Source organism: Alexandromys fortis, unplaced genomic scaffold (assembly GCF_014885135.2).
Source record: "Alexandromys fortis isolate MF-2015 unplaced genomic scaffold, M_Fortis_MF-2015_v1.1 scaffold_46, whole genome shotgun sequence".
Taxonomy (NCBI): Eukaryota; Metazoa; Chordata; class Mammalia; order Rodentia; family Cricetidae; genus Alexandromys; species Alexandromys fortis.
Genome location: NW_026067919.1, coordinates 10,991,847 through 11,010,499, shown reverse-complemented (window position 1 = coordinate 11,010,499; position 18,653 = coordinate 10,991,847). Strand labels below are relative to the sequence as shown.

At 50.5% G+C, this 18,653-nt stretch overlaps 1 protein-coding gene across 6 annotated transcripts in view; it reads left to right on the top strand.

Annotated features, from left to right (window-relative positions):
* Arhgap22 (Rho GTPase activating protein 22) overlaps window positions 1–18,653 on the top strand; it is a 155,032-nt gene that overhangs the window by 83,253 nt on the left and 53,126 nt on the right. The window contains exon 1 of one of the 6 annotated variants that reach the window (XM_050140739.1): window positions 12,033–12,252. The exons of 4 other annotated variants lie outside the window; for them this stretch is intronic. In XM_050140739.1, the coding sequence (XP_049996696.1) occupies window positions 12,201–12,252 (52 nt within the window). In that variant the 5' untranslated portion in view covers window positions 12,033–12,200. Of the gene's footprint in view, window positions 1–12,032; window positions 12,253–18,653 lie in introns of those variants that run through there. One more of the 6 variants, XM_050140740.1, reaches the window with a different exon arrangement.

Sequence of the window (18,653 nt, the reverse complement as noted above, 5' to 3'; positions counted from 1 at the left end):
TTTTTCCCAGTTGCATGACCTCACGTCAGTGCAAGGGATTCTGTGAAGTGTAGTTCACCTGTGCCGGGTACCATGACAAGGCTGGTTTTACGAGAGCTGGTAGGTCTGCCATGCTGCTTAAAGAGCTACCTGTCTAAGAGTCACGGGGTCACATTCTCACTCCCACAGCAGCACAAAGAGTGTGATAACAGGACCAGTGTTTGATCCAAGATAAACTTCTGCACGATGGGAAAAAAAGAACCAACTTCTGAAAGTTGTCCTTTGACTTCTGCTTGAACGCCGTGGAATGTGCGCACGTGCCTGTACGCAGACATGAATAATGGTGTTTTAAGATACAGAATATGATAAGGACGTTCCCTCCCCTACACCCATCTATCTCTTTATTCCAAAGTGCTCAGTGAGTGGATAATGGAATGTGAAACAAGTATTGAAATCCACAAGGGTCAAGCTCACTGCCAGATTAGAAACCTGTCCCTGTGGTGACTCTCAAACCTCAGCAGGGGAACTTCTGGCTGCTGAGCTGGCCCTGAGCAGAGGTGGGTAGGCGGCCCTAGTGTGATGACCGAGAGACCGAGAATCTTCCAGAGAGGACCGAGGAAGGACTAACTGGTAATGGGGTAATTACAGCTGTGGTCCATGTTGTAATGATTATTAACAGAGGAAGAGGTAGGTGGCTGTCTAGTGATGCTGGTTTGTTCCCTGGTCACCCTGACCTTTTCCTTTACCACGCTAGAAGCAGAACGCTTCCTCGGGCCCCTTGCCTCAGAGGGCACTGATACCCCAGTTGTACCCTTCTCCCAGTGGAATCTGTAGTGGAGAAGCAAAGACAGTTACCCCTATCTTGGCAGTGCCCAGGAAGATGACGTATCCCAACAGACCAAGCAATGCCACAAAGGAAGTTAGCTGACAGGAAGTCAGCAGGGCAGGCCCCAGGGTGCTGACCCAGACAGACGCACTGCAGTCAAGCAGGTAAGGGGAGTGACAGCAGGTGAGACCAGCAGATGGCCACCAGGGCAGAAAAGGGGGGGCTTCACCTCTCCCAGTACTGACCTGGGAGGGTAGAGCCCAGAAGCAGAATTAGCAGGACTTCTTCCTGATTAATAAATGCTCGTTGTTGGGTTTCTGGGGTTGTAGAGCGGGATCTGGGTGCCAGAGAGGTAAATATGTATTATGTCCATTCTTTATCTGGAGGCCCAGCACTGCCATCTGATCTCGCCGGTGCTCAACACTCCACAGGTGTGTTCAGGAACCTCCACGCCAGCAAGTCTAATTTGCTAGAACCCCAGACCCAGCGAGCAGAAGGGAACTACACCTTGAGCTAGCTCTGGGCCAGAGCCCGGTCTCTGATCCGCTCTCTGAGACCTGAAAGAGTCAGGTCCCCCTTACAGAGGCTGCACTTGAGGGCTCTGTATCTCTCACATCAACAATATCCTGGTAAACCCTGTACTGCCCATCCCTGCATACTTGATCCTATGAGGACTTCTTGGCATCCCCCGTGTCTGGCCCTAAGCCCAGTTTAGTCCTCCCTCTAAACCCACAAGAAAGGGCTGAGCTAGAGGTCTGGCTTGACAGCCACTGGGCAGACCAATCTCCATGTGATGCTCATGAATTAAATAGTCAGTAAAGCCCTGTAGCTGCTCGCTAACCCCTGTTCACCTGACGCTTCCGCAGGGAGGGCTGTGGGTTGAAAGGAGGTAGACCAGAACCCTGGGGTTACAGCCAAGTGACTGGGCTAAGTCTCCATTGCTCAGCATGCTTCCTAGGGATCCTGGGGCAGGTCCCGGAAGCTAGCTCTAGGTAAGGCCTGCAAAGGGAGAATTGACAAGAAAGCAACCGGACCACACAGAATCAACCAGGCACCGTGGGCTGTAAGGAAGGACCAGGCAGCAGGGCTGTTTGGGGGTCGGGAGCTGTATTGGGGTCATGGAGGTGGCTGCCCTATTCAGGGACGGTTGAATGCTGTGGAGTTGCCTTCCAGCCTGGAGTTTACAGCTGCCTGTCCTGATGCAGCCTGCAGTTTGGAACAGACAGGAGGGCTGGAATCGCTATCTCTAAGACCTGACCTTGAAAGGGAGCCAGTGTGGGGTTTACTCTGTAGGAGAGAGATACAGTGTGTCTGACATGCCAGGAACAGCCTGGATGGCTGCAGCAGGTTGGGGGGTGGGGGGAGGGGTGCTGATATGCTCCTATCTCCGCACCTGGTACCAGCCAGCCTGCATCGCAGCTTGACTCTGTGCAGTCCCACGGAGTTTGGCTGCAGAGCACCAGAAGCTGGGGCATTTCTAAAAACAAAATTAGAAACTCCCACCAGCAAGTGTGAAGAATCAGCAAATTCTAGAGTGACTGCTTACAGTTTGCTGCCTCTCTGTCTGGCCTCCTCTTTGCTGTCTGAGATGCAAGCATCTCAGCTACCCTCGGGACCTGATGGAGGAGACTCCCACTGGTGTCCACTGGGGAAACGTGCCGGAAGTGGCAGTGCCTGAAGTGGCGGAGCCTGCAGCTGACTCCTTTGGCTCAATTCGTGTTCTAGGGCGGTGGTTCCCAGCTTTCCTAATGCTGCGACCCTTTAATATCACAATTCCTCGTGTTGTAGTGACCTCCCAACCGTAAGATTATTTTCGTTGCTACTTCATAACTGCAATTTTACTACTTTATAAATTGTAATGTAGACCAGGTGGTGGTGGCTCACACCTTTAATCCTCAGGAGGCAGAGGCAGGTGGATCTCTGTGAGTTCAAGGCCAGCCTGGTCTCCAGAGTGAGTTCCAGGGCAGCCAGGACTGTTATGCAGAGAAACCCTGTCTTGGAAAAAATAATAATAAAATCAATCATAATGTAAATATCTGTGTTCTCCGATGGTCTTGGGTGATCCCTGTGGATGGGTTGTTCAACCCCAGAGGGTTGCAACCAACAGGCTGAAAAACACTTATCTAGACCAACACAACTAGACATTCAACAGCTAGTTGTGGTTGCCACTGACTTGCTTGCTAGTAATCACCATCACCAAAAGAAGAAACTGATGATATCAGGTGAAAGAACTTGAATAACATTTTTATCCAGCCCGTGAGGTCCTAAGCATTGCTACTTCAACTTTGGTAAAATGCTGGGGAGGGTCTCAGAGCCTGGGGGTTGAACCCAGAGCCAAGGGCCTGCCAGCTTGTCGTCTGTCATCCCTCTAGACCCCACTGAAATATTTTAATTTTCTTTCTAAATTTAGTGAGTGGTTTTCACTTTGGGCACTTCTCAATTTCGACACTAACATTTCTGTTTTTCTTTCCTTTTTATATATTTTTGTTCTTCAAAAGTTTCCTATGCTGTTATAGTTGATTTTAATAGTTTTCATTATTCCCCATTCCCCTCTTTCAACAAGCCCCTCTTCTCCCTCTGAAACCCTTCTTCTTGCCTATGAGCCCCCTTCTGCTTTCTTATCTGTTTTTGTGTGTAACCCACTGAGATTAGCTGGGGGTGGGGGCGGGGAGCTGTTCACTGAGACAGGGGCGACATGAGACAGTGGCTACACCAGTGAAGAAAATGACCACCCCTCCTCCAGCAAGCATTAACTACCAATGCCTTGGGGAGGGCCTGGGACCCCAATGATGGCATGTGTCAGGTCCAGTCTGTGCAGGAGACTGTAGCAGCAGCGGTGAGTCCATGAATGACTCACGGTGTACCCAGTTGGTGTTCTTCCCAGCCTCTGCTATTATTGTTGTTCCTTTTGGAAACTACAGCTCCCAGATTCCTCCTGGATTACGGACACCTGTGCGGGCGCGCACAGGTGCAGGACATTTCTCCCAGATACCCTTGCGCTTCTCGTTAAAAAGAGAGCTTCCACAAGGTCTCGCTCTCTCTTGCCCCTTACCCTTGTGTGTCTTGCACACCTGTCCCTTATCGTGACCCCCTTCCCCCATTAAAGCGCACCCACGTGGGAGCAGCGTGTCTGTGTCTCCTTTCGCGCGTGTTCTGTCTGTCCTGTGTTTGTCTCCACACACACACCCGCTTTAAAAGAATAATAATTATGGTCTTTCTCTCCCCTCTTCCCTGTTGTCCCCTGAGCCTCGGAGAGAGGGGTATAGATGTCTCATTTAGGGCTAAATACTCTCTCATCGATTTAAACAATAATTTTCGTCAGAAGTACTTGCTCCAGATTTGGATGTCATAGATAGATATGTGATTCGATTAGCACACACATGTCTAAGTCACTCCAAACATACTTGGAGATTTTTAATGACTGAATGGGATGTCAGATGTTTTTACAGAAATGTAAACAAATTAATTTAAATAATATTTTGGTTGCTTCCTTGGGCCAGCCACACTAAGGTGCTGGCAACTATAAATCTAAAGAAGCCTTGCTGGGGAGCTCGGACCTGAGGAGGAGGAGCTCAGGGTGCCTTCTGGTAGAGGCTAGACTCTCAAAAAGACCCTCATAAAGAGAAGGCTGGAAGCAGGACAGTATGTGCTGAGGGCCTGGGCTCCGGAGTCAGACAGGCCTGATTCCCGTCAGAGTTCCCTCTCCAGTTATTAGCCGTTCACTAAATGGGAGAACTTGAACCAGTAACCTCAGCTCTGGTTCTCCCACCTAGAGCATTGCTCAGCGTGAGCTGATGGGATAATTCCCCAAGGGTCTCCGCTCCCACCAAATTACACTGAAGTGCATGGAAGACCTTCTGCTAGAACCTTCTTCTACAGGAGAGAGTGCCCTTGAAAGTGGTCTTCAGCCTCATCTGTTAAACTTGAGAATCATGAGAAAAAGACCAGATCCACAATTTTTGAGCCAAATTTAAAGCAAGCTTTTATTAAATACTGGCGTTGTGAGGGTGGGATCCCAGTATGGTATCAGAGACTTCAGGGAAGAAGGCCAGATCCAGCAGATGAGCCGTTGGACAACACATTCCGTTGACAGTTCCCTCGTTACCCCTGTAGAGGAAGGATGGAGCACTCTGTCATGCTGGGAAATCAGGCCTCTCACAAAGTTCTGTGGTCATACTAAAGCCTGGGGGGGTCGGGGAGGCAGACCAGCAGTCAGCCAGTGGATTATCCCCCCCCCACACCATGTCACCACCCACTCCCTCAGTTCCCATCCCCCACCCCCGATCTCAGTACCTGTGAACTGTCTGGAGTATCAGGAGGGTCTCTGGTCTGAGAGTTCCCGTGTCTGGTGCAAAGTCATCCTCCACAGTAACTGTAGCAGGAAGAATCGTGGGAGAAGCGAGGGCAGCCCCCCAGATGTGCCCAAGAAACAGCCTTCCATGAGGGTCTGCACTGCAGGAATGTGGAGAGTGGAGAGTACCTTTCTTCCCTTAAGCCCAGAGAAGCTGATCTTTGTCCTGTGAAGGGCCTCTTAAGTGGCCCTCTTGGATATGCAAATGCAAGACCAGTCAACAGCCAGCTTCCTCAGATTCCTGTATAGAGGGCCTTTTGTGGCCATAGGTGGCGGGCTTGCTTTTTTATTTTTAAGTGGGAGTTTTATTTTTAACTATTGGGAGAATTTCCCTTGCAGGCAGAATAAGGACTGATCTGCTGGGAGAGCTGGGGAGGAAGAACCATCTGAGCGCTGATTTACACAGAGTTTTCTTCTGGAAGTAATGAGACACACCAGCACAATATTTTTATGGGTTTTTTGATAAGCAATAAACATTACCTGTATCCCAAAACAAGACATACACTGTCAAGGGTCTGGCAAAACAGATCTAAGCTTAGGTTCCGTGCCTTCCAAAGTTTCTCTCTCTCTCTCTCTCTCTCTCTCTCTCTCTCTCTATCTCTCTCTATCTCTCTCATGTGTGTGTGTGTCTTTATACATATGTGCTAGGGAATTAAAATGAAGGCCCAACATATGCTAGGCCAGAACTCTACCACCAAACAAACCTCATTTCTGATTTCATTTTTGTTTAAAGTTCTAGAGGATTGATTTTACGCCTCTCAGGAGGCCCACAGTCTGGGGTCTAAAGAATGCTTCTTGGGTTTGGTACTCAAGAAGGTTATGGGACAGATAGGCTGTGGAAAGTGAGCCCTTGCTGAGTGAACCCTCCTGATGCTGATGAACCGGAGGTGGGTGACAGTGAAAATAGGGTGGGATTCAGACACCGAGCACTGAGAGGCCTCACCCTCTCAGGAATGTCAGGCTGGAGAGTTCTGGAAACCCTGTCCCTCAGGGGAAGCTGGTGTTCTGTTGTTCCCACCAACTCGTCACTATCAAAACCAAGGCTGGCTTGGGAAGGACCTTACTTCCTGCCCATCAGGCCCAAGACCAATGTCATCCAAAGTGAGGAAACTGTTAAGGTATTCCCAGAGAGCAGAGTGCACACTTGAGCCTCACTACTTCCAGAGAAAAACCCAGGGAGCTGAGCCTTTTCCCAGTGATGCACCTGTGCACTGATTACACAGCAGGGGGCAGCTCTGCCAGGCAGCCTGCTGGGCATCAGACAAATTGCCTGAGACACACACCCTGGAACGTTGCCCGATGGGTTTTTCCTCTTCCACCACGAGGTGGCAACAGGGAGCACCAAGGGCTCTTTCCCAGCCCTGCCCTCCCACCTCACCCTTAACTATGGCCGCTTTTCTGCTAAGAAAGCAAAGGGTGTTTGTGGCTGTGCAAGTGTCTTCAGCCTCTTTAGTCCATCCTCAGGACCTTCTGTCCCATTCATTGTCCAGATAAAGAAACAATCGAATATCACTTTTGGCATCAGCTTTAGTCAGGGCAAAGTGATTTCAAACCATGCACTTGAGCATCAGGTGGCCCCCTTCCCTCTACACCAGTGCTCACTTGAACTGCCATCGTCGCTGGCAGCACTGGTCCCGAAAATCCAGAACGGGACAGTGTGGTTCCAGGAAGGAGCCTGAATTCTGAGTGCCTGGAGCAGTACTGTCTTCCTCCCCTTGCAGTGACTCATGAAGAGATGGGGGCTGAGCAGGAAATAGTCTTTATGGGATGAAGCCAAAGAGGTTGGTGCCAGGGTGCTAATCATGGCCATGCGTATCAGTCACCTTGGAAATGTGCTCAGGGCCCTGCCCTGTCCATGGCATGCTGTTAAGCGGGTCTCAGTGTTTCCCCATCCCTTCAGTAGGTAAGGTACCAACCACAGGGCTGGCACATGACAGAGACTCATGTGGTTACCAAGATCCCTCCTGTAGCATCAGAAGCAAGGCATACTAGTGACACCCCACTTCACAGTCCTGGGACCCTGATCCATGGACCTGACACCGGGTAGGACTAGTTTACAGTGAAGGATGTCATCGTCAGTGTCTGCCCTGGGAGTGCCACTGAAGCCTTGAAAGGCACACACGTCCTGTGTGTGAAATGCTGTTAGGGTGACCTCAGTCCACAGAAGACCTGCCGAGTTGAGGACCACCGGTCCTAGCAGTGAATGGGGAGTCAGGTGCCTGGGTGCTTTGTGCCTGACTCCTCCTTTGTAAATAGGGCCAGAATGGGGTTCTTGTGGATATTAATAAGGTCACACATGCAGAAGTCTCAGAATAGTGGCTGGCTCACAAGAGGTGCTTCTTATGTGTCCCCTTGATTACCTGGCACACGGGCCACTGCGTGACTTCTGCTCAGACCATTTCCCATCCCCTAGTACACAGGAAGGCCAGAGACATGCTGAATACCGGAATGGGCTAAAGCCATCCACGGGAAGCAAACACCCTCTCTGCAAGGGCCTTGATAGCAGCCCGCCTTTTCCCAAACTGCATTTGTTCTGGGAGCAGGGAAGGAAAGAAAGTGAGAAACCCAGAAACAGCAGGCGAGGGCAGAAGCTGGTGAGGCTGAGACTTGGGAAAAGGACAGTGAGCTTTGGAAGAGCCCTCCCTGGGAGAGCACTGTGTCCAAAGGCTCCACCACGGACTACACGCCACAGCGCCAGAACACCAAATTCAACACCCTGCACTGTCCCCTCTCCCTGCAAAGTGTGGCTCAGAAAGTCCTGGAGAATGCCAAATGGGCTGGATTCCAGTGTGAACCCAGCCTCTGAATAGCTATGTGATCCTGTACAAATGACTTCCCCTTTCCGGTCCCCTTTCCCTACTGTTTAAGGCAGAAATAATAATAAAGCCAGGCCTAATGTTGCTCTGAATTCTATGAAGATAAACACCTATGACTTCATGCTGGCGCATGGTCTGGGCAAGGCAGTGTTTAGTCTTGAACACGGTTTTAATTAGGTGCTCCTGTGTGACAAACTGTCCCGAAGGTTGGTGGTGTCTCTGCTGTCCTGTAATTTCAGCATGCGGCAGGGCAGCACTTCCTGCTCTCTCTGGGATCACTAGGGATACACATCCAGGTGGCCTCACTCTCAGGCATGTGAGTTGTTTTGACTTGGTTCTAGGCAGGGCTCCTGTCATAGGCAGAGTGATATTCCTCCCAAGGGATGGTTTCCCAGAACCAGCCACCAGACCAATCTGCTTTAAGCAGGGTGTGGCATGGTTTCTGTCTTGCATCAGGGGTTTGAGATTGCAGTCCTCTTAGGAACTACTGTGCACGCTCACTACTGCACTGTGGGTTCTCGAGGAAAATGGAACGGGGCAGTAGGAGGCGCTCTGGGCAGAAGGGCAACTCCTATTCTCAGACCGCCCCCCCCCTTCCGCTGCTCACTCCCAGGACACCGCATTGCCTTCCTCTGCTGTCATCTGGCCTTCTTCCTAGAGTCCCCAGCCTTAGCTGAGCTGCCTATGCCCTGTGGTGTGTTCAGGCTCCTGCCACCTTCACCCCTACCCAGAGTGGAGCAGTTTGTGTTGAGCTGGAGCATTACAGACTTGAATGGGGTTCTGATACTTGCTCATTTCCAGAGAGTTTAGGATCACAATCAATTTGGGGTGCCGAGCTATGTTCAGTAAACTATATTTCTTAACCAAACTCCCTGCTTACTATGTGACTTTTTTTTTTCAGTTGGCCAAACTTGGAAAATACCATCTAACCATCTGTCCGTCCATCCATCCATACATCTCTTGTAAATAAACATTGACCAGCTCACTTCCATTCACATCCACATAGCCATCCATCCACCTATTAATCTATCTATCCATCCATCCATCCATCCATTATCCATCCACATATCTATCTAGCCAGTTAGTTAGTCTCTATCCAACCTTCTATTCAACTATTTGTCCATTCAACCATCCACTCACTTATCTATGCATCTGTTCATAAAGCCTTCTAATCATCTATCCATTAATTCACCTATCTACATGTCCATCTGCCTGTCCACTCACCTGTCCACATCTGCCCATCTATCCATTCATCTCCCTCCACCAAGCTATCCACACACACGTCCATCTACCCGATTGTCTGGTCGCTTCTTTCTCAACTCGCTGGCTATAGGGAAGTTTCTTCACCTCCCCAAATTTTGTATTTTTTTTCTGTAAATTGAATATTATAGCATGTGCCCAGTGGAGCTGTTCTGTGGCTAACAGACAATAACATCTGTGAATGTGTGGCACACGGTGGGAAGCACATAGTGAATGCTATTTTCCTTTCCCCTAGAGAATGATATGCAACAGGAAAACTATAAAAGCCACAATATATACCCAGGAATTATGGGGTGTGAAACCAAAGGCAGAAATGAGAGAAACTCCTGCCTTCCTTTTTGCCTGCTCAACTGCCTAGGAGCTAGTATTTAAAATCACTTTGAAAAATCGTGTATCCCAAAATATATTTGAATGGTTCAATGGGGACGGAACATTGACCCTCGGTAATAGGCTCATTTGAATGATGCGGCTTTGCTGCTTCCTCTTAGGATAAACAAGCGATCTACAATGGTCACTATGATGTTTTCTTTTAAATCTTGCTTTCCAAACGTAGGACTTGGCCGTTGGACAGCTCCCCCTGGGGGTTGCTCTCCCACACACTCCCCCCCCTCCACCGCTGCGAGGATGCTCTCCCTGAATGCTGGGAGCTCCAGCCTGGAATTCCTAGGGCCTCATTAAGCCGTCTGTGACGAAGTGATCTTGCCTGGTGCTAACACTGTCTAAAGTGACTTGGCAGCAACCAGAAGTCAGGGCTGGCTGCCTTTTCTCTGTTACTCTCTTTGTGAGCTTGCCTCCACATCCTGAGTGAACACATTCTTTCTCAGATGTGCTGCCGGACACCCTGTCTCTCCCAAAGCCCCACCCGGGCTTTCTAGGGAGTCAAAGGAGAAGGGGGCCGAGTTCTGCCTGCTACTTTTAATCTCCCTTTTGAATGAAGACTTGGGAAAACTTTCTCCGGGCTTGCCTCAATCAGTAATCCTCCCCTGTTCCCTTACCTCTTCTGCTCCCAGACCACCTTGGTACTTGGAGATAAAAGGAGAGGCCCCAGTCTAGCCTAAGGCTACTGCCCTGCACCAGAGCTAGGCAGGGGCAGAAGCTAGGGACTGCAAGAGGAAACAACTGAAGATTCTTGGCGGGGTGGGGGATGGGGAGGGCGGGATGGGGGATGGGGTGGCGTGGGTGGGGGATGGGGAGGGGTGGGTGGGGGATGGGCTTTTGGTCCTGGGTTCCATCCCCATCACCACAGAAAAGTAAGCAAAGAATCTGGACCTGTGCCAGACAAAAACATGAGAGAATATGACTTATCTTACTTGAGTGTTACACGGCTCACAAATATACCTTCCTTTAGGAAACAAAGCCACCATAAGAACACTCTTGACATCCACATTGCCCCTTCTTGGGCCTTCTCCCCCAGAGGACTCATTCATGGTTTGCCTCCTCCCAAGTGCCTAGCACAGAGCCTGGTGGTGTTTTACCTCTCAGCTGATCAACCCCACCACCACGCTGCACTTTATCACCACGCAGGAGAAAATTCTTTGACTGACAAACATTTTTGCTGGCTCTAGTGTTAAGCGTTGCCAACAGAGTTGCAATGAATAGTTTTCCTGGCCATGTGGACAAGAATTCTTGTGGGGCACATACTGGGGAATGGAGTTGCTGGGTCCCGTGGTTTTTCAAGACAGGGTTTCTCTGTGTAGTCCTGGAACTGGCTCTGTAGACCAGGCTAGCCTCGAGCTCACAGAAATTCACCTGCCTCTATGCCTCCTGAGTGCTGGGATTAAAGGGGTGTAATACCCAGCAGGTATTAGAGTTCTTGTATCTATTCAATTCTCCAGCCCTCACCCACCCCGACCCCCGCATGTGCATGTCAACTTTTAGGAATTCTCTGCAACGTGGATCCCCGAGTTTGAACCGTGGGTCTTCAGGCTTGGTGGAAAGCATCATACCATTTTTTTTTTAAGATTTAAATATTTATTATGTATACAGTGTTTTGTCTGCTTGTATGCCTGCACGCCAGCAGAGGGCACCAAATCGCATTCTAGATGGTTGTGAGTGACCATGTGGTTGCTGGGAACTGAACCCAGGACCTCTAGAAAAGCAGCCAGAGTGCTCTTAACCTCTAAGCCATCTCTCCAGCCCCAGCTCTTAATTTTGTTGAGTGAGACCCATGCTACCTTCCAGTGGTTACCTTCCCCCATCCCATGATAAAAACACCCTTCTGCCCAAATCCTTGATGCTGATGGATCACAGCAGCTGACCACTTAGCTGTGTGATAGGTCACTTCCATTGATATTTAATCCTTATGACGACCCAGTGAAGCAGTTTCCATTATTTTCTTCTTATACAGGTGTGTGTGTGGGTGAGGTGGGGTGGGAGCTGGCATTTACAATAAGCCAAGTGATCTTCTAGACGGCGAAACAGTCCCAGAGGGATAAGTGATCAACTCAGCCACAGGGTTTATAGGTAGCTCAGCCAGATTTGAGGGGTGTCTGTACAAACTTTTCTGAATGCTGCCCCAAAATTGAGGTGAAACGAGAAAACAAAGCCAAGTGGCTTTGGACCACGCCCCCTTCCAGTCTTGCAGAGGTTGAGGTGACTATTCAAAGGATGCTGGAGGAGGGGGAGGAGCCGCCGTGGCCCTGAGGACTCTTCTTCCTCGTGCGTGCGCGCAGCCGTCTGATTTCGGAGGTCGCGCCGCCCTCGGTGGGCTTGGCGGCAGACTAGGGAGAGTGCGGTGATCTGCTCAGCGCCCCCTGGCGGCCGCTGGTTGCGCGCTGCTCGGTGCACAGGGAAGAGTAACGGGCCGTGGGGAGGGCGCCGCTCGGGCAGCGCATAAAAGCGGCGCGCAGCGTGATCTGCGCGTTCGCGAGGACCAGGGAGGGAGCTGAGGTCCCGTCGCTCCCCACGCTCAGCCGTTTAGTGCACGCCAGCTCCGGGGGTGCGGGCCGTGGCGTGGAGCGGTGGTGCCATGGGGTTGTGCTGTTGCAAGGACTGGAGAGGACACCTGCGAGCGCCAAAAGGTAACTCCGGGCGCGCACGTGCGCCGCGCTGCAGCCGCGGGCACAATCCCTGAGGGGGTCCTCAGTGTCTGAGGCCGCCCGCACCTGCCCAGCTTTGCCGAGGTTCCCGGCCTCTAACTCTCGCCGGGGCCTCCCCTAACTCCAGGACGCGGGGAGGGAGCCGGGGATACGCGCGGAGCAGCGCAGCGTGGGGGATCCGGACGGTCGGTGGGCACGGAGGCAGGCCCGTCAGGTCCACTGCTGCATTGGGCCGGGTAGGGGGTGGGAGGACCGAGGAGCACAGCAGTAACCGGCGGGTTCCCGACACCGCCATCCAGACCAGCGCCCGGGACGCCTCTGCGGCTTAACCGCCGGGAGGGGGCTGGGCCATTCATTCTCACCCGCCTCTGTCACAGACTTGGACTAAGGGGGCCTGACTCAGAGTTTTCCAAAGTCGCTGCGGAACCTGCGACCAGAACTGCTTTTGGAATGCAGCCGGCTTGGAGAGGGACCAAAGCTGAACGCTCGGGACAGCGGCGGCTGCCCGAGGTCCGGCCTCCCTAGGCAGTGGCCGTGGCCGTCTGACTTAACCGTTTCCTCGCCAAAAGGAGCCTTTCTGGACACAGTACAGTCCTTATTTCAGTTCCCAAACTTGTCTGACCCTAACTCTCATCCACCCTGCCTAATGAAATCGCCCCAGGGCCAGTGTTTGAGGAGTGTCCCTAAGTGACTTAAGTGTCCCTCCGAGCTCAGTAAATAAGACTTGCTGGTCGCTCTCAGAATAAGCAATAAGTCCTATTCGTCTACAAAGCATGTTCTAGACCCAGATAAAGGAAAAGCATGGACCTCTCAAACAGCGTGTAGGACTCTTGCTCAAGTGATCCTTATTCCACAGAAGTCCTTCCAGGAAGGGTGTAAGGTGTCCCACAATATTACTAAACAGACCTAATCGCAGTTTAGACAGGACCAAGCATCCAGACATGCAGCCAGAACCAAAAAGAACCCCTCATGGACTTTGATGTGTTATGTGTTATGGCTCTCCCACCACAACCATCTTCTTAGCATTTTATTTTTAAAAGAAAAAATGAAAGAATGTTGCTTGTGGGGCTTCATGCTTGGGGGCCCAGGCAGAGAGCCAATTTAGCTAGGGCAACAGTGGGATTCCAGGGGAGGGGCTTACTGCGGGCAGGTCAGAGTCCAAAGGCAAGGACTTTTGTGAGGGCGGGGCCAAGTAGGTTGCTTTGGTCTTTTCTGAGCCCTCCTCGGTAAACAAGGCTCCTGTGAGTCTGTCTGGGGGGCATGGGTAGATCTGCGAGCTTGTGTTCAGCAACTAACCTTGAAAGAACCCCCGACCCTTGGCTATGCCCATCCAAGTGAGGGACAGCCTGACCTGGCAGTGTTATCCTGCCTGCCTCCACCACAAGAGACAAACAACAGCTGGAAGCAGGGACCCAATGTGGAATGCATTCGGGGAGATTCTGCAGCCCACGGAAATAAGCAGAGCTGGTTACGTTTAGAGTTAGAGGGAAGCAGCCAGTGCCCAGCAGGAGGAAACCTGTACAGCTAGAGGGCCATGCTCAAGAAAACTTCTTCTTCTTTCTCCTTCTTCTCCTTCTTCTCCTCCTTCTCCTTCTCCTCCTTCTTCTCAAATCCTCCTTCTCTTTCTCCTCCTCCTCCTCCTTCTTCCCCTTTTCATATTTGGCTTCTTAATGTAATAATCTCCAAATGTTTTTACATGCTCACGATTTCATTTACCACATTTGAATGTATGTGGTCGGGCTAGGTGGCAGGCAGTTTGGCTCATTATTTGCAATGAATTCTACAGTCAGTGAAAGAAGTGGAACGTTATGCGGTCAAATAACCCGAGACATCACCATTTATCAAGGTTTGGAAGGTTTCTTCTGGCGGGCCTTCTCAGGGTTTTGGGCACAGTTGTGCAGCGGTGTGTTGGGTGGACTATGGGTCCGCCTTCTAGGCTTGTGTCCAAGGAAACTGCTTTGCACAGAACCTCACGGTGCACATACCATTGGATACACTTTACGAATCTCTGCTTTAGATATTAAGCTCAGTTGCCATAGCAGTAACTCAGCAAGTTGGTTTCCATGGCTGTGTGTGCTTGCTAGTCACCTGACAAGATTCAGACTCTGAGCTCAAAATGCATGTGTATTTGCTGTTTAGAAAAGACTTAAAAAGAAGAAGCCAGGCATGAGGCTTAAATCTGTGATCTCAGAATTTGGGAAGCCGAGGCAGGAGGACTACTGTAAATTCAAGGGCAGTGTGGACTACACAGTGAAACCCTATCTACACACACACACACACACACACACACACACACACACACACACACACTTCAGTGCACTCAGAAAAGTCCTTTAGTTACTTGCTGTTCTTGCTGATTTCATTCCTGGATGTTCCTGAACATACATTTTTACAACAGAACATTTTAGCTGATTGTTTGTGTGTGCGAGTGTGTCTGAAGAAGTAGAAAAATTCCAATAATCTGAATGGAATCTGGTGAAGAGAGCCTCAAAACCTCCCCTAGTGCCCGAGACTGGTTTAGCAGCAACATCTTTGTGGCTTTAAAACCCAGGGCTGGGGTTCGTCCAGAGACCATCGGCTGGCTGAACTTGGCTGCAAGCCAAACTCAGGGCAGTGGTGGTGTCCTCTGTATGAGTGGTTGCTGCAGAGGCGGAACTGGACCCCAGGTGCTCCCAGAGAAATGAGTGGTCCTGCCCCAGTGTCTGTTCTACAGAGGCTGTGTATGCCTGAGCAGAGGGCTGAGGTACTGGCTCTGAACCCTGAGGCAACTGTCTGACGTCACTCTTTCAAGAGTGTTTCTAGCTACATCTGTATGTGAGGCTACGGGACATATTTATCTAGCTCCTCAGTATTGCATGGTTACCCAGGACCGGGGCTGGAAGAAGGATATGCCCCTGAGCCCGGCACTGAGTCGAAGTTGGATCCATGCTGGGAAGCAGCGAGAGCAGAGGGCAGGCCCTGAGACCCTGCTGCTGCTACTGCATCTCCTGCTCTCTCTGGGGCTTTTGATCCTCACTCTTCCTGCTGGTCAGAAGGCCTCCTTGCTCCCAGAAACCCCCACTCCCTTCTCCTTGTGCCTCCTTACATCTTTAGAAGCCTAAGTCTTTATCAGAAAGTATAGTCCGCCCACCACCACTGCCAGTCTTGTGTCCACTTGGTACCCCGTGGGACCTAGCCATCATGCCGTCTTCCATCCTAGCACCCACGGCCTGTCTGCCCTGCCTGCCTCCTTTTATGCCCACTTAATCCCCACACTCTTGGTAGCCTCTGCCCTTGCTGGACCAATGAGCCATTCTGGTGCTCTGAGTGCCCGATGACCCCAGGCCCCTTCTGTCCTCCCTCGTTGGCTGGTGGCTGCACCTGTCTAGCCTTTCATTTATATGCATTTGATTGGCCCCTTTGTCTGATTTCACTTCATTTGTTGTGGCTTCCCCTCCTTTCTGAGTTCTGTCTCTCCAGGACCCCAGGAGTGAGTGGAAGCAGACCCACGCCCTCCAGCTCTCCTCTGCAGCATCCATCTGAACCAGCAGGTGCAGCCACTGCTTAGCTGGGCTCTCAGCTGGAGCCCTTCATACCTTCCTGCCCCTCTGCAGAGATGCTGGCTCTCCACTGTCTTCTTCCCTTCTGATACTGGAAAGCTGGGTGCTCTGTGATCCAGTTTCCTGGATCACCTTCCTACTTGTCACCTGCACTGACTTCCACGCTGGCCATCCTATGCCTGTTCTAGTCCCAGCCACACGTGTCCCTCCTTAGGCCTACCTCGCAGTCTCTGTACACAGGAAAAGCTCAGCTTCTTTGTCCGGTGACATTTCTCTCCAGTGCCTGGCCAGCCTGTCCCCCCACACTGCCTAAGCCTCGCCAGTCCTACACATTGCTCTGTATATCTATAGCCAAGCCGAGAGTGACTGGGCCTGGTGGGGGGCCTGCACCCACTGCTGTCTCTGAGTCCCTGGCCTGTGGGCCCCATTCACTCCATTCTTCAGGGGAGGGGTTGGTCTGATTGGCGGCCGCCAGTGGTCATCTCTTGTCACCTCTTTAAAGGCACTGTACCTGTGTGTTTTGTGAACACTGGAAAGCAGGGTATAGGAAGGTAGGGTGACACTTTGTTTCCCCACTGGTAGGGCTCAATGTGTGACTCTGGCCACCCAGCAAATCCCAGTGGCAGACAGTTTGAAAGAATCATGTCCATACTGCCAGTAGTGAATTCTAGGGATGGACATTGTGAGGCCAGCGGCTGGGGCAGCTTGCATTCAGCTTAGCTTCAGAGGCCATGGAACAGGATGTGGGTGGAGCACAGACTGTGACCGATGGCCAGCAGGTCAGCGCCCCCATGGTTCTGGTGGCGGCCTAGAGGACAAGGCCCCATAGCATCCCGCCTGTGGCTCAGAGTCTGTGCAGGTTCCACTGTGTTTCTGAGAAATATCCTCCCTCAGCCACCTCTTCCCCATTCAAGTGTACCAGGCAGCAGCCTTGTGGGTTTCTTAAAACAGGAACTGGCCTCAGGTAGAGATTTAGTTCCATTTCCTAACCAGGCCAGCCCTCCCCTCCCTGCCCCAAGCTTCTCCATTGCCACCTACATTTCAGACGTGCACGCCAATCTCAAGAGGCTTCAGAAATGTTTCAGGAAGCGCAGTGATTTTTTTTAGCTCTTCCCTCCTCTGGCTACAGCTCAGGACTTCAGTGAGGGCATCTAGAAAGAGGAATAAGCAGGCTCTGGTGATCGCCCAGGCCTGCGGCAACTTGAGCTCAGAACTCTGCTCTTAGCAATGGCCAGCAATAGGCCCGGTGCTTCCTTCCTTACGTAGAGCTGGCAGCAGTCTGGCTAGGATGCCAGTGCTAAGATTCTGGTTGGGTCAGTGGCCCTCCTTTGGCCATGCTTAAAAGCAGGTCTACTTACCCAGCACACGGTCGAGGTCAACACTGCGGGCCTTCAGGTTGGAGAGGGGTGGAGGTTCTTGTCCCAGGAAGGAGCCAACCTTCTTGAGGCCTGATGTTCCTTTAAAAGCCTCCCAGACACCTTCAGACTTTTGAGCTGCCTGTAAATCTACTCTCCAATCCTGCTAGATCGTGGGTCCTTGTGCGGATAGGAGAGCCACCTCTGGGGCTCTTGGGACTAAAGTAGGGAGCATTCAGATGAATCACCCCCATAAAATAACTTTCCACAGCAACCCTAACTCCATCCACCAGAGTTTATGTATTTTGTCAGGCAGGCTCTTTGACCATACACTCTGTCACTAACCCTTGAACATCTTTATAGACCTCATCCATTAAAGTACACCGCAACTCAACAGTTATAATGTGGTCATGGAATTGTGTGGCCATAACCATAATTTAAACACTTTCAATACTCCCAGAAGAAACTTCATGCCCAGCTAGCCACTTCTAGTTCTGAGACAATTGTCCCTCACCCTGTCACCCTTGCCTAACAGCCACAGGATGGTTAAACTTCTTTCCTGCCAGTGGGTTTTGGGGACTGACTTATTTTTGATTGCTTTTAAGGCTTTTTAGTTTTAAGTAGTTTCTTCGTTCCTTTTTATGGCAAAATAATACTCCTTAGTGTGGATATTCCTTAGTATACATTTTGTTTATCCATTCATCAGATGATTTAGATTGTATTTTACTGGCTGCTTCTTCCTCCTCCTCCTCCTTAGTATACATTTTGTTTTTCCATTTATCAGGTGATTTAGATTGTATTTTACTGGCTGCTTCTTCTTCCTCCTCTTCTTCTTCTTCCTTTTAATTTTGTTTGTTCATTTGAGACAGGGTTTCTCAGTGAGGCTGTCCTGGAACTCACTTTGTAGAACAGGATGACCTCAAACTCAGTGATCCACACGCCTCTGCCTTTAATCTCAGCATTCTTCCTTAGTGCTGGGATTAAAAGTGTGTGGACCACACCTGGCCTTTTTAAGTCTGCATCCATAAGGGATATTGACTGAAAGTTTTCTCAGGATATGTGTGTGTTCAGTATCTCAGGCATACTGGTTATGTAGAAGGGATTGAGAAGTACATTCTTTTCTATTTATTTGAAGTCTTTGAGTAGTGGGTGTTAATTTTTCTTTATATGCCTGATAGAATTAATCATCCATCTTTTTGTTAATTTCCACTGCTGTCTCCTAATCATTTATTTCTATTGTAGTTTCATCTCATCTGTCCATCTTGTTTGGCTTGTCCCTGTCCAGCGTCTTCATGTGCAGGATTAAGTTACTGAGCTCTCTCTTCTTTTCCCACATAGACATTTAGGGCTGTGTCTTCCTACATTCACAGCTGCGACCCATAAATTTTGGTGTGTTGTATTTTCAGTTTCCTCCGCCTCAAAGTGTTTTTGTTTGGCTTTGTTGTATTTATAGTTTTGAGACAAAAATCTCACAATATTTACCCAGTCC